Genomic DNA, 13,314 nt, shown 5'->3' with positions numbered 1-13,314 from the left:
TTTTAAATGTGGCATGAAGCTTTGGCTGAATGGTTAGCGTCAGTTAGTTGTAAGATTGAAGCCTCGCTCCAGACACCCCTAGGGAGTGGGGCTGGAGCTCCAGCTATAAATTCTGAGTTGATACCCAGCAGTAGCACTCATGTCCAATGGGTATGTTGACACCCCTCATGCTTGGGTTATGCTATAGAGTCGTACAGCATAGAAACAGGCCCCTCGGCCCACCGTGTCCATGCCGACCATAATGCCTATCTATACTAATCCCACCTGCCTGCATTAATTCCATATCCCTCTATCCCTAAAACCCTACCACCACATAGAGCTAAACACCCTATTGACTAGTATAATCTGGTTATAGAAACTGCCAGGATGAAAGCTGGTAGTGGTAATGCGTCCTCTGATCTAGGTATGCACCCCCCCCGGCAGCCTAGAAACAATGTTTAATGGCATCTACCTCTCCTTCCCCGCCTGAAAGAAGTCCCATTAAGCTGTTCAAGTGGCATAATGCCATGGAGAAATCGGATACGAATTTTCCTTGTGATTCTTCACACACTTATTCCCTAATCTTAGCAAGTGCATCCTATAGGAGATAGAGAGTAGAAATTAAAACATTAGAAACCTGGTCCTACATGTGGATTGAAATAGGCATACCATATTCTCACATGCTGTAAAACATAGTAACTAAATTTGATGTGATCCAAAGATCATTTTTTTTACTACTATCCGACGGGTTGACATTTCAGTCCTGTTGACATTTACATTTGTGTTTCTGTAAGAAGCAATTGCCGGTGACAACATAAATTTGAAAGCATCTTTTATGTAATCAATGCAATGGATCAGTTGTACTGTTTTTTGAGCTAATCTGATAGGAGAGGAGGAGGAGTGGGGGAAGAGGGTATGTGTAGGAGAAGGGAGGACATGAAGAGGAAAGGAGAAGGGAAGGAGAGTTTTTATTTTTACCCTTTTCTTTCGGAGCTCATGACACTATTCTGTTAGACTTCTGTCAAACCTGGGTGCTTTGTAGTTTCAAACACCTTTTCCATTTATTTGCATCTGCCAAACGACTAATAAATTACTAGTGAAGCCATTCTATGAACAGACAGATTTCTGCAGTGCTAAGGAAAAGGTGGTAACTTCACCTTGAAGTGGTGACCCTTGACAAATACAAAGAATTTGAACTTTGACCAAACTTTATAAACACTTACTCCATGTTAATTTTAAAAATCAGAGTATTTTCTTTCTCTTTTCTACGTTATCAGTACCTTGCCCAAATTGCTGTTTATCATGTGAAAAGCTGGATCATGACAATTGGTGAGGTAGTCCCACTTTTTGCTCAGTAATATCTACTAATGAGAAAAGAAAATAATAATTTGAGACTGCAAACTACACAAAATATTCTGCAAAAATTTCACAAAGGTTACTTCATTTCTTCAATTTAAAGATATTCAAATCATGAATAAAAGTCAAAACTGTATCAAGTAACTTCATTCCACACACATTTGTTTCTAAATATTCAATTAAAATTTTGAAAGTTTCACTCTAGTAAATTCGGTATCAGTTGTTCATCACAGCAGATAGGAAAGCATGATTTTATCGGTCATTTAATGTTGAGTTATATCACAAAGAAAATTTGTAATTATGGCTACCTGCATTTGAAGGTCATCCTGATCTTCAATTCTTTACTCAAAAATACATTTTCTGCTGCCTTATTTGGATATTTGTAAACTATTCATACAAAGAGTAGGTAACAGTATTCATTTTCTTATAACCCAATATTTTTAGAACCATAGAATGGTATAACACAGAAGGGAACCATTCAGCCCATCGTGTCTCTTTGGTGGAGCGATCCAATTAATCCCATTCTCCTGCTCTTTTCCCCATAGCCCTGTAAATATTTTCCCTTCAAGTATTTATCTAATTCTCTTTTGAACATTATTAATGAATCTGCTTCCACCACCCTTTCAGGGATGAGGGCCTGGAAAACTGGGGCTGTTTTGTTTTATTTGCTTTGTGGGATGTGGACGTCACTGACTTGGCCAGCATTTATTGCCCATCCCTAACTTGCCCTTTGAACTGAGTGACTTCCGAGGCCATTTCAGAGTAAAGGTCTACTACCTGACCCGAACCCGACGGGACCCAACGACGTGTCTGGTTCGGGTTGGGTCTGGCCACCTTTCCGGGTTCGGGCTCGGGTCGTGTCCGGGTCGGACACACGCAGCAAGTTAAGTGTTAAAAGTTAAAAACTTACCTGAGCCACGAGTTCGGGACGTCAAGCAGGGAAACTCTGAGTCTACACGGTGAGTATCTGAACGTCTCTATGATGTCATCACGCTCATGCTGCAGCTTCCATCAGATTGGGAGTCGGAAGGTAAGTGAAGGGAACATTGTGGTGGTCGGGTTGGGCTCAGGGGAAAATGGAGAGACTCGAGCCGGGGCCGGCTTGGATCCCATGTGGTTATGTAGGGTTCAGGTCAGGTTTTTTTATGTCACTTGAGCAGGCCTTTATTTCAGAGGACATTTTAAGAGTCAACCACATTGCTGTGGATCTGGAATCACAAGTAGGCCAGACCAGATAAGGACAGCAGATTTCCTTCCCTAAAGGACATTAGTGAACCAGATGATTTTTTATGACAATCGGTGATAGTTTCATGAAACCATTATGGAGACTAGCTTTCAATTCCAGATATTTTTTATTGATTACTAAAAATCCCAAAAGTAAAGGCAAAGGAAGTTCAGGATTGTATAAGATTAAAATAAAAGGCCTATAAAGTTGCCAGAAATAGTAGTAAATCTGAGGATTAGGAGGATTTTAGAGTACAGCAAAGGAGGACCAAGAAACTGACAAAGGAGAATAGAATAGGAATGTAAACTAGCAAAAAACGTAAAAATGGATTGTAAAAGCTTCTATAGGTACGTAAAAAGGAAACGTTTGGCTGAGACAAATGTGGGTCCATTACAGGCAAAGTCAGGAGAATTTATGATGGGGAACAGAGAAGCTAAATGATTACTTTGTGTCTGTCTTCACTGAGGAAGATACAAGAAATCTCCCAGAATTAGAGATCCGCGGGACCAGGAAGAATGAGGAATTGAAGGAAATTATTTTTGGTATTAGTAAGAAGGTTGTATTTGAGATATTAATGGGGCTGACGGTTTATAAGTTCCCAAGACCTGATATTCTACATCCCAGAGTGTTGAAAGAGGTAGCTATGGAGATAGTGGTTGAATTGGTGATCATATTCCAAAATTCTATAGATTCTGGAACGGTTCCTGTGGATTGGAAGGTAGTAAATGTCACCTCACTTTAAGAAGGGGAGGACAGCGAAAACGCGGATCTACATACCTGTTAGCCTTACATCAGTAGTAGGGAAAATGTTAGAATCTATTCTAAAGGATGTGATAAATGGACATTTGGATAATAATGATTGGGCATAGTCAACTTGGATTTATGAACGGGAAATCATGTTTGAGGAACCTGTTGGAGTTTTTTGAGGATGTTACTAACAGAATTGATAAAGAGGAGTCAGTGGACATAGTATACTTGGATTTTCAGAAGGCTTTTGATAAAGTCCCCCACACGAGGTTGGTTAGCAAAATTAAAGCACATGAGATAGGAGGTAATATACTGGCATGGATTATTAAGGATTGGTTGACAGACAGAAAACAGAGAGTAGGAATAAATAGGTCATTCTCGTGTTGGCAGGCTGTTACTAGTGGGGTACAGGAAGAATCAGTACTTGGGCCCCAGCTGTTCACAAAATATATCAATGATCTAGATGTGGGGACCAAATGTAATATTTCCAACTTCGCAGATGTCGCAAAACTAGATGGGAATGTGTGTTGTGAGGAAGACGGAAAGCAGCTTCAAGGGGATTTGGACAGACTTAGTGAGTGGGCAAGAACGTGGCAGATGGAATATAATGTGGGAAAATGTGAGGTTATCCATTTTGATAGGAGCAATAGATGTGCAGAGTATTTCCTAAATGGTAAGAGATTAGAAAGTGCAGATGTACAAAGGGACCTGGGTATCCTCATCAATAAGTCACTGAAAGCTAACATGCAGGTGCAGCAAGCAACTGGGAAGGCTAATGGTATGTTAGCCTTTATCGCAAGAGGATTTGAGTACAGGAGTAGTAAAGTCTTGCTTCAATTGTATAGAACCTTGGTTAGACTGCACCTGGAGTACTGTGTGCAGTTTTGGTCCCCTTACCTTAGGAAGGATATTATTGCTATAGAGGGAGTGCAACGAAGGTTCTCTAGAGTTTCGAAGAATGAGAGTCCATTATCAAAGATTTTATAGCAGAGCACTTGGAGAATAGTGGTAGAATCGGGCAGAGTCAGCATGGGTTTACGAAAGGGAAATTATGCTTGACAAATCTACTAGAATTCTTTGAGGATGCAACTAGTAGAGTTGATGAGGGGGAGCCAGTGGATGTGATTTATTTGGACTTTCAGAAGGCTTTCGACAAAGTCCCACATAAGAGATTAGCATGTAAAATTAAAGCGAATGGGATTGGGGGTAGTGTATTGCGATGGATAGAAAATTGGTTGGCAGACAGGAAACAAAGAGTACGGAAAAATGGGTATTTTTCCGAATGGCAGGCAGTGACTAGTGGGGTACCGCAGGGATCGGTGCTAGGACCCCAGCTATTCACAGTATATATTAATGATTTAGATGAGGGAACTAAATGTAATATCTCCAAATTTGCAGATGAGACTAAACTGGGTGGGAGGGTGAGTTGTCAGGAGGATGCAGGGAGGCTTCAGGGTGATTTGGACAAGTTGAGTGAGTGGGCTAATGCATGGCAGCTGCAGTACAATGTGGATAAATGTGAGGTTATCCACTTTGGTCGCAAAAACAGGAAGGCAGATTATTATCTGAAGGCTATGATCTGAGAGAGGGGAATATGCAGCGAGACCTGGGTGTTGTCGTACACCAGTTGCTGAAGGTAAGCATGCAGGTGCAACAGGGGATAAAAAAGGCAAATGGTATGTTGGCCTTCAGAGCAAGAGGATTCGAGTACAGGAGCAGGGATGTCTTGCTGCTATTATACAGGCCTTGGTGAGGCCACACCTGGAATATTGTGTGCAGTTTTGGTCTCCTTATCTGAGGAAGGATCTTCTTACTATAGAGGGAGTGCAGCGAAGGTTTACCAGACTGATTCCTGGGATGGCGGAACTGACGTATGAGGATAGATTGAGTTGGTTAGGATTATATTTGCTGGAGTTCAGAAGAGTGAGGGGAAATCTCATAGAAACCTATAAAATTCTAACAGGACTTGACAGGGTAGATGCAGGAAGGATGTTCCCGATGGTGGGGGAGTCCAGAACCAGGGGTCATAGTCTCAGGATAGAGAGTGGTGAGCCTGTGGAATTTGCTACCACAGAAAGCAGTTCGGGTCAAAACATTGTATGTTTTCAAGAAGGTGTTAGATATAGCTCTTGGGTCTAAAGGGTTCAAAGGGTATGGGGCGAAAGCGGGAACAGGTCACTGAGTTGGATGATCAACCATGATCAAAATGAATGGCAGAGCAGGCTTGAAGGGCCAAATGGCCTACTCCTGCTCCTATTTTCTATGTTTCTGTGAGGGGTGATCTCATTGAAATGTACAAAATACTTAAAGGGAGAGACAGGGTTTATGCAGGTAGGATGTTTCCCCCAGTTAGGGAGTCCAGAACCAGGGGCCACAATTTCAAAATAAGGGGGAAGCCACTTAGGACAGAGATGAGGAGAAATTTCTTTACTCACAGAGTTGTGAACCTTTGGAATTCTCTACCCCAGAGGGCTGTGGAAGCTCAGTCATTGAGTATGTTTAAAGCAGAGACTGACAGATTTCGAAATACCAATGACAAAAAGGGATATGAGAATACTGTGGGGAAAAGGCAGTAGATGATCAGCCATGATTGTATTGAATGGCGGAACAGGCTCGATGGGGTGAATGGCCAATCCTCCTCCTATGTTCCTATGATTGAATTTAAATTCCACCAGCTGCCATGGTGGGATTTGAACTCATGTCCGCAGGGCATTAGCCAGGGCTTCTGAATTACTAGTCCAGTGACATTGCCACTAAGCCACCATCTCCCCTTCTCAAAACAGAGAAGGCTTAGAGGAGAGGTGTTCAAAATCATGAATGATTTTAATAGAGTAAATAACAACTCGCTATGTAAAAAAAAAATGTTTTCTCATATCACCTCTGGTTCTTTTGGCAATCACTATGTGTTCTCTGTTTACTGACCCTTCTGCCAATGGAAACAGTTTCTCTTCATTTGCTCTATCAAAGACATTCATGATTTTGAAGACCTCTATCAAATCTCCTCTTAACCTTCACTGCTGTAAGGAAAGCAACCTTCATAGAGTTTTTTGTATTTATCTGCCACACCCCAATTATCACAGTTCAAAGTGTCACACTATGTTTCAGATCTAAACCATCTTAAAAGAAAGAAGAAGCCAGCTGTTGCTGTAAGTGTTAAATATGCAAGTGTTTGCAACTGGCTTGTGATGACTTCATGTTTACAGTTACCTGGATTTTCCTATTGAGACCACTTTCATTCAGAAAGTTCTTGAGCAATGGTCTTTAAAGGGCAGGTCAGATTATCAGCTAAACATCATATCCATGCTCCAGGTTCCAGAGTAGCCAGATGCAATCTCATAGGAGAGTTACTAATAAGCTTAAAATTATGTCCATGAAGAAATAGTTAAATTAAGAACAGAACGTTTATAAAAGTTGTTCTCCTGACTAAAGCAAATGGCAAAAATATATATTTGTTACCAGTAACCAACAACGTTCAAAGTAACATTTTAATTTTCACCCAGGCATCTATTATTTCCCGAAAAAAAGAAGCTAAGGCTGAAGAGTTACAGGAAGGAAGAGAGGAGCTGTTGAGCATGGAGAAAGAACTGGCACAAAAAGCAAGTCAGGCTCGTGATTTTGATGGCACAGAAGTTCTAAAAGGTGATGAGGTAAGATAATTGAAAAAAGTAACCATTGCTCTCAATGTGGTGAAGGTCCTCCCACAATGTTAAGTTGGGAGTTCCAGGATTTTACCCAGTTGCAGTGAAAGAATGATGATGTATGTCCAAGTCAGGATGGTGTGTGATGTGGGAGGGAATCTGAGTGTTAATGCTTTGCTTCTTTACTGGGTAAGTCTTGTTTGGTAATAAACTGATAATTTTGTTGTTTATTAAAGAAACCTGGTTGGTGTATTTTATTCTGGGATAAAGAGTAGAGTATATGATTGACCGAATCGGTAACTGGGTAAACATTTTAAAAATATATGTTGTGACCTGCGGAGAATTGGGACGAGGAAAGACAGTGCACTGCTCCCATCTCGGTCATAACAGACCATATCTGGAGTACTGCATACAGTTTTGGTCTCCTTACTTAAGAAAGGATATAATTACATTAGAAGCAGTTCAGAGAAGGATCACTCGACTGATTCCTGGGATGAAGGGGTTATTTTTTGAGGAAAGGTTGGACAGGTTGGGCCTGTATCCATTAGAGTTTAGAAGAATGAGAGGTGATCTTATTGAAACATATAAGATCCTGAGGGGACTTGACAGGGTGGATGCTGAGAGGATGTTTCCCCTTATGGGAGAGACTGGAACTAGGATCACAGTTTAAAAATTAGAGGTCTCCCGTTATAGACAGAGATGAGGAAAACTTTTTTCTCTCAGAGGGTTGTTTGTCTGTGGAATTCTCTTCCCCACAGAGCAGTGGAGGCTGGGTCATTGAATATTTTTAAGGCTGAGTTAGATTCTTGATAGACAGGGGAGTCAAAGATTATAGCAGGTAAACAGTAAAGTAGAGTTGAGGCCACAATCAAATCAGCCATGATCTTATCAAATGGCAGAGCAGGCTCGGGGGGCCAAATGTCCTACTCCTGCTCCTAATTCATATGTTCATCCATTTAGCACTTCTGGCTGAAGATGGTTCCCGATGCTTCGGCCTTTGTCTTTTGCACATGTACTGAGGTCTGTCATCATTGAGGGTAGGGATATTCATGAAGCCTCTTCATCCTCCTGTTCGTTGCTTAATTATCCACCATTCATTTTTTTTTAGAAATACAGCACTGAAACAGGCCCTTCGGGCCACCGAGTCTGTGCCAACCAACAACCACCCAGTATACTAATCCTACATTAATCCCATATTCCCTACTACATCCCCACCATTTTACTACCACCTACCTACACTAGGGGCAATTTATAATGGCCAATTTACCTATCAACTTGCAAGTCTTTGGCTGTGGGAGGAAACCAGAGCACCCGGCGGAAACCCACGCAGTCACAGGGAGAACTTGCAAACTCTGCACAGGCAGTACCCAGAACTGAACCCGGGTCACTGGAGCTGTGAGGCTGCAGTGCTAACCACTGCGCCACTGTGCCGCCCAATGACTGGATGTCGCAGGGTTGCGTGGCTTTGATCAGATGCCTTGGTTGTTGGATTTAATGACCAAAAATGCAGTTTTATAAACCCGACCTGCATTGATTCAGAGTCTCCACTTCTCGCCCACTCGGCACTCCAAGCTCTTTGATAACATCGATAACTTCAAATTGTTAATTAGGACTTTGCAATCGACCATTCTCTGAGCTTTTAGCACACTTTTTAAATCCTCTCCTCCTGCTGTTTCTCTCCGAATCTCCAAGCTTTTGGCACGCTTTTTAAATCCTCTCCTTTCCCACAGCTTCTCTCTGAATCTCTGAGCTTTTGGGGCGCTTTTTAAATCCTGTCCTCTTGCTAAATTTGCTGATGACACAAAGATTGGTAGGAAAGTAAGTTGTGAAGAGGACATAAGGAGGTTGCAAAGGGATATATATATAGGTTATGCGAATGGGCAAAGATCTGGCAAATGGAGTAAAATGTGGGAAAATGTGAAATTGTCCATTTTGGCAGGAAGAATAAAAAAGCATATTATCTAAATGGTGAGAGATATCCCTCTGAGATGCAGAGGGATATGGATGTCCTAGACCCACCGGCTGTCCTTGTCTCCGCTTTAAAGATGTCTGCAAACACGACATGAAGTCCTGTGACATTGATCACAAGTCGTGGGAGTCAGTTACCAGCGATCGCCAGAGCTGGCGGGCAACCATAAAGGCGGGGCGAGTCGAAGAGACTTAGCAGTTGGCAGGAAAAAAGTCAGAAACGCAAGGAGAGAGCCAACTGTGTAACAGCCCTGTCAACCAATTTTATCTGCAGCACCTGTGGAAGAGTCTGCCACTCTAGAATTGGCATTTATAGCCACTCCAGGCGCTGCTTCACAAACCACTGACTACCTCCAGGTGCTTACCCATTGTCTCTCGAGACTAGGAGGTCAAAGAAAAAAAGAGCATGAATTGCAAAAGGTTAGTATGCTGGTTCAGCAAGTAATTGGGAAAGCCTCACAGCTCCAGGGACCCAGGTTCGATTCTGGGTACTGCCTGTGTGGAGTTTGCAAGTTCTCCCTGTGACCGCGTGGGTTTTCGCCGGGTGCTCCGGTTTCCTCCCACAGCCAAAGACTTGCAAGTTGATAGGTAAATTGGCCATTATAAATTGTTCCTAGTGTAGGTCGGTGGTAGGGAATATGGGATTACTGTAGGGTTAGTATAAATGGGTGATTGTTGGTTGGCACAGACTCGGTGGGCCGAAGGGCCTGTTTCAGTGCTGTATCTCGCAATAAACAATAACATTTTATTTAGAGGGGAATTGAATACAAAAGTAGGGAGGTTATGCTTCATTTATACAGGGCATTGGTGAGACCACAGCTGGAGTACTGTGTACAGTATTGGTCTCCTTATTTAAGGAAGGATGTAATTGTGTTGGAAGCAATTCAGAGAAGGTTTACTAGACTTGATACCTGCAATGGGCAGGTTGCCTTATGTGGAAAGTTTGGACAGGCCAGGCTAATATCCGCTGGAGTTTAGAAGAGTAAGAGGTGACTTGATTGAAGCATATAAGATCCTGATGGGTCTTGACAGGGTGGATGTGGAAAGGATGTTTCCTCTTGTGGGAGAATCTAGAAGTAGGGGTCACTATTTAAAAATAAGGGGTCGCCCATTTAAGACAGAGATGAGGAGAAATTTTTTCTGAGGGTCGTGGATCTTTGGAACTCGCATCCTCAAAAGGCAGTGGAAGCAGAGTCTTTGAATATTTTTAAGGCAGAGGCAGATAGATTCTTGATGAGCAAAGGGGTGAAAGGTTATTAGGGGTAGGCGGGAATGTGGAGTCGAGGTTATAATTGGATCAGCCATGATCTTATTGAATGGCAGAGCAGGCTCGAGGGGCGGAGTGGCCTACTCCTACTCCTAATTCGTATGTTCATTCTCCAATCTGAACAAGATCCATTACTGCTAAGTTTTCTCTGTGAATCAACTTTCCATTTAGGCTTCATACAACACACCCGAATCTTTATAGTGAGCCTTCTGTTAAATACATTAATGAATATCTTAAAATCCATATAAGCTGTATCCTTTTATCTTGCACATAGTATGGCAAATACTGTTTCCTCCTTCTGAATTTGAATTCATTGCCTCCTGTCAACTGGTATACTGTAAGCAACTGCTACTCCTGAGTGGCATGTGCTTGTGTGAGCAATGTTGTATTACTCTGACATTGTTTTAAACCAGTTTCATCTTGGTCTAAAAACACCACAAGCCAATAATGTTGTTAGCCATGGAGAATTGCATGGATAGTATATTTATAGCCTTTATAGACTTCTTTAAGTCTCCATTATGCTGAGTGAACTGAACGTTTGTGGCTATTGCACAGTAAGTATAACACGGGTATAATTACTACCGATTTTCAAAGAGAATTTCTGTAGGTGGCAGTTCTAACAGCAAGTGGAAATTCTAGCTTATGGTATAAATGCTATTTTCTTTCCAAATGGGGTGAAGTAAAGTTGCACACTTATTGTGTAGTCTGAGTCAGTCAGAGGTAGTGGGGGGGTGGTGCATGGGGGATGCCGGTAACCTACTAAGTATGTAGTGTCCCAGCTCTGGTTACCAAACTATGATTATCATTTGTGGCTTGCCAAAAAACAGGTGGTGTTGAGCTATGACAAATACATCACACATGTTACATTCTTTTCACAATGAATAAGACCCATAGATCAACATTCAAAATTCAGTGATTTTATTTGTTCATAGATCTACAAAATCAGAATTTTCCAAGTAACTTTTTGAATAGTTTTTTTAAGTTATGCTGCTGGTACTAGTATTGCAATTGGTTACTATTTTCCTTTTCCTTTTATGCTTAACAATGACATTTTAAATGTGTTTCAGACGATGATGATAACAGCAACTTATATTTGTTTAGCGCCTTTAATATCATAAAACATCCCAAGGAGTTTCACAGGAGCATTATAAAACAAAATATGACACCAAGCCACATAAAGAGATATTGGGTTAGACGATCAAAAGCTTGGTCAAAGAGGTAGGTTTTAAAAAGTGTCTTAAAGGAGGAAAACGAGGTAGAGAGGCAGACAGGTGTATGGAGGGAGTTCCAGAGCTTAGGGCCTAGGCAGCTGAAGGCATGGCCACCAACGGAGCGACTAAAATTGGGGGTGCACAAGAGTCCAGAATTAGATGAGCTCAGATATCTCAGGTGTTTGTGGGGCTGCAGGAGGTTACAGAGATAGGGAGCTACGAGGCCATGGGAGGATCTGAAAACAGGACGGGAATTTTAAAATCAAGACATTGCTTGACCAAGATCCAGTGTAAGTCAGCGAGTACAAGGAGTGATGGGTAAATGGGGCTTGGTGTGAGATCAAAACACGGGCAGCAAAGTTTCAGATGACCTCAAGTTTATGGAGAGTAGAATGTGGGAGACCAGTCAGGGATGCTTTGGAATAGTCAAGTCTCGCGGTAACAAAGGCATGAACGAGGGTTTCAGCAGCAACTGAACTGAGACAGAGGCGAAGTCAGGTATAATGTTACAGAAATGGAAGTAGGTGGTCTTGGTGATGGCGCAAATATGTGGTCAAAAGCTCATCTCGGGGTCATATTTGATCCGAAGACAGTGAACAGGTTGGTTTAGTCTCGGACTGTTGACAGAGAGAAGGATGGAGTCAGTACCTAGGGATCAGAGTTTGGAGTGAGAACTAAAAACAATGGCTTCAGTCTTCCCAATATTTAATTGAAGGAAATTTCTGATCATCCAGTAGTGGATGTCGGTAAGCATTCTGATAATTTGGAGTGGTCAGGAGTCGAGAGAGGTGGTGGTGAGGTAGAGCTGGGTATCGTCAGCATTCATGTGCAAGCTAACTCTGTACTTTCGAATGATGTTGCCGAGGGGCATCATGTAGATGAGAAAAAGGAGGGGGCCAAGGATAGGTCCTTTGGGGACACCAGAGGTAACAGTGCAGAAATGGGAAGAGAATACATTGCAACAATTAGCTAGATAAGAATGGAACCAGGTGAGAGCAGTCCCACCGAGCTAGACGACGGTGGGGAGGTGTTGGAGGAGGATGGTGTGGTCATTCATGTCAAAGGCTGCAGACAGGTTGAGAAGGATGAGGAGGGAAAGTTTACTTTTGTCACAGTCATATAGGATGTCATTTGTGACTTTGGTAAGAGCTGTTTCAGTACAGTACTATGGTAGGGCGGAAACCTGATTGAAGGGTTTCAAACATGGAGTTCCTGGAAGATAGACACGGATTTGGGAGGTGACAACACGTTCAAGGACTTTGGAGAGGAAAGTGGGATTGGAGATGGGGCAGTAGTTTGAAGGACAGTGAGGTCAAGGGTTTTTTTGAGGAGAGGGACATTTACAGCAGATTTAAAGGAGAGAGGGGCAACACCTGAAGAGAGAGAACCATTAAAATATCAGCCAACATGGGGACCGGAGGGGAAACTGGGTAGTCAGTAGTTTAGTGGGAACAGGGCTGAGGAAGCAGGAGGTGGGTCTCATGGACAAGATGAGCTCAGAGAGGACATGAGCAGGGATGGGAGAGAAACTAGTGAAAAATGGGAGTTCACAGCTATGGCAGCGGGGACTTTTAGAGGAAGTTTGGCCCTATGGGCTGGTGGAAGTGAGGGCGCAGCTGATCAGATGGTCTCGATCTTGGTGACAAAGAAGTCCATGAGCTCCTCGCACATATTGTTGGAAATGAGGGTGGAGGAGACAGGGAAAAGGGATTTAAGGAAATGGTTTGCAGTAGAGAAAAGAAGCTGGGGAATGTCGTTGCATTTATGTGGTGCAGCCAGATCTGGCAATGGATGGCTTAATCAGTTGCCTGCTATATCCTTTCACGTCTGTGTCCTTAGACTTAAGGGGGCGGAGATGAGGGCCATACCAAATGGACAGGCCAGGGTGAGAGAGAATAATGGTCTTATTGGCATCAGGGGCAT

At 42.5% G+C, this 13,314-nt stretch overlaps 1 protein-coding gene across 1 annotated transcript in view; it reads left to right on the top strand.

The window, feature by feature from the left end:
• ift81 (intraflagellar transport 81 homolog) overlaps positions 1–13,314 on the top strand; it is a 118,936-nt gene that overhangs the window by 33,388 nt on the left and 72,234 nt on the right. The window contains exon 11 of the mRNA XM_068054986.1: positions 6,808–6,954. Within this exon, the coding sequence (XP_067911087.1) occupies positions 6,808–6,954 (147 nt within the window). The remainder of the gene's footprint in view (positions 1–6,807; positions 6,955–13,314) is intronic.

This window comes from Heterodontus francisci, chromosome 23, assembly GCF_036365525.1.
Source record: "Heterodontus francisci isolate sHetFra1 chromosome 23, sHetFra1.hap1, whole genome shotgun sequence".
Taxonomy (NCBI): Eukaryota; Metazoa; Chordata; class Chondrichthyes; order Heterodontiformes; family Heterodontidae; genus Heterodontus; species Heterodontus francisci.
This window is presented reverse-complemented; position numbering and strand designations above follow the sequence as displayed.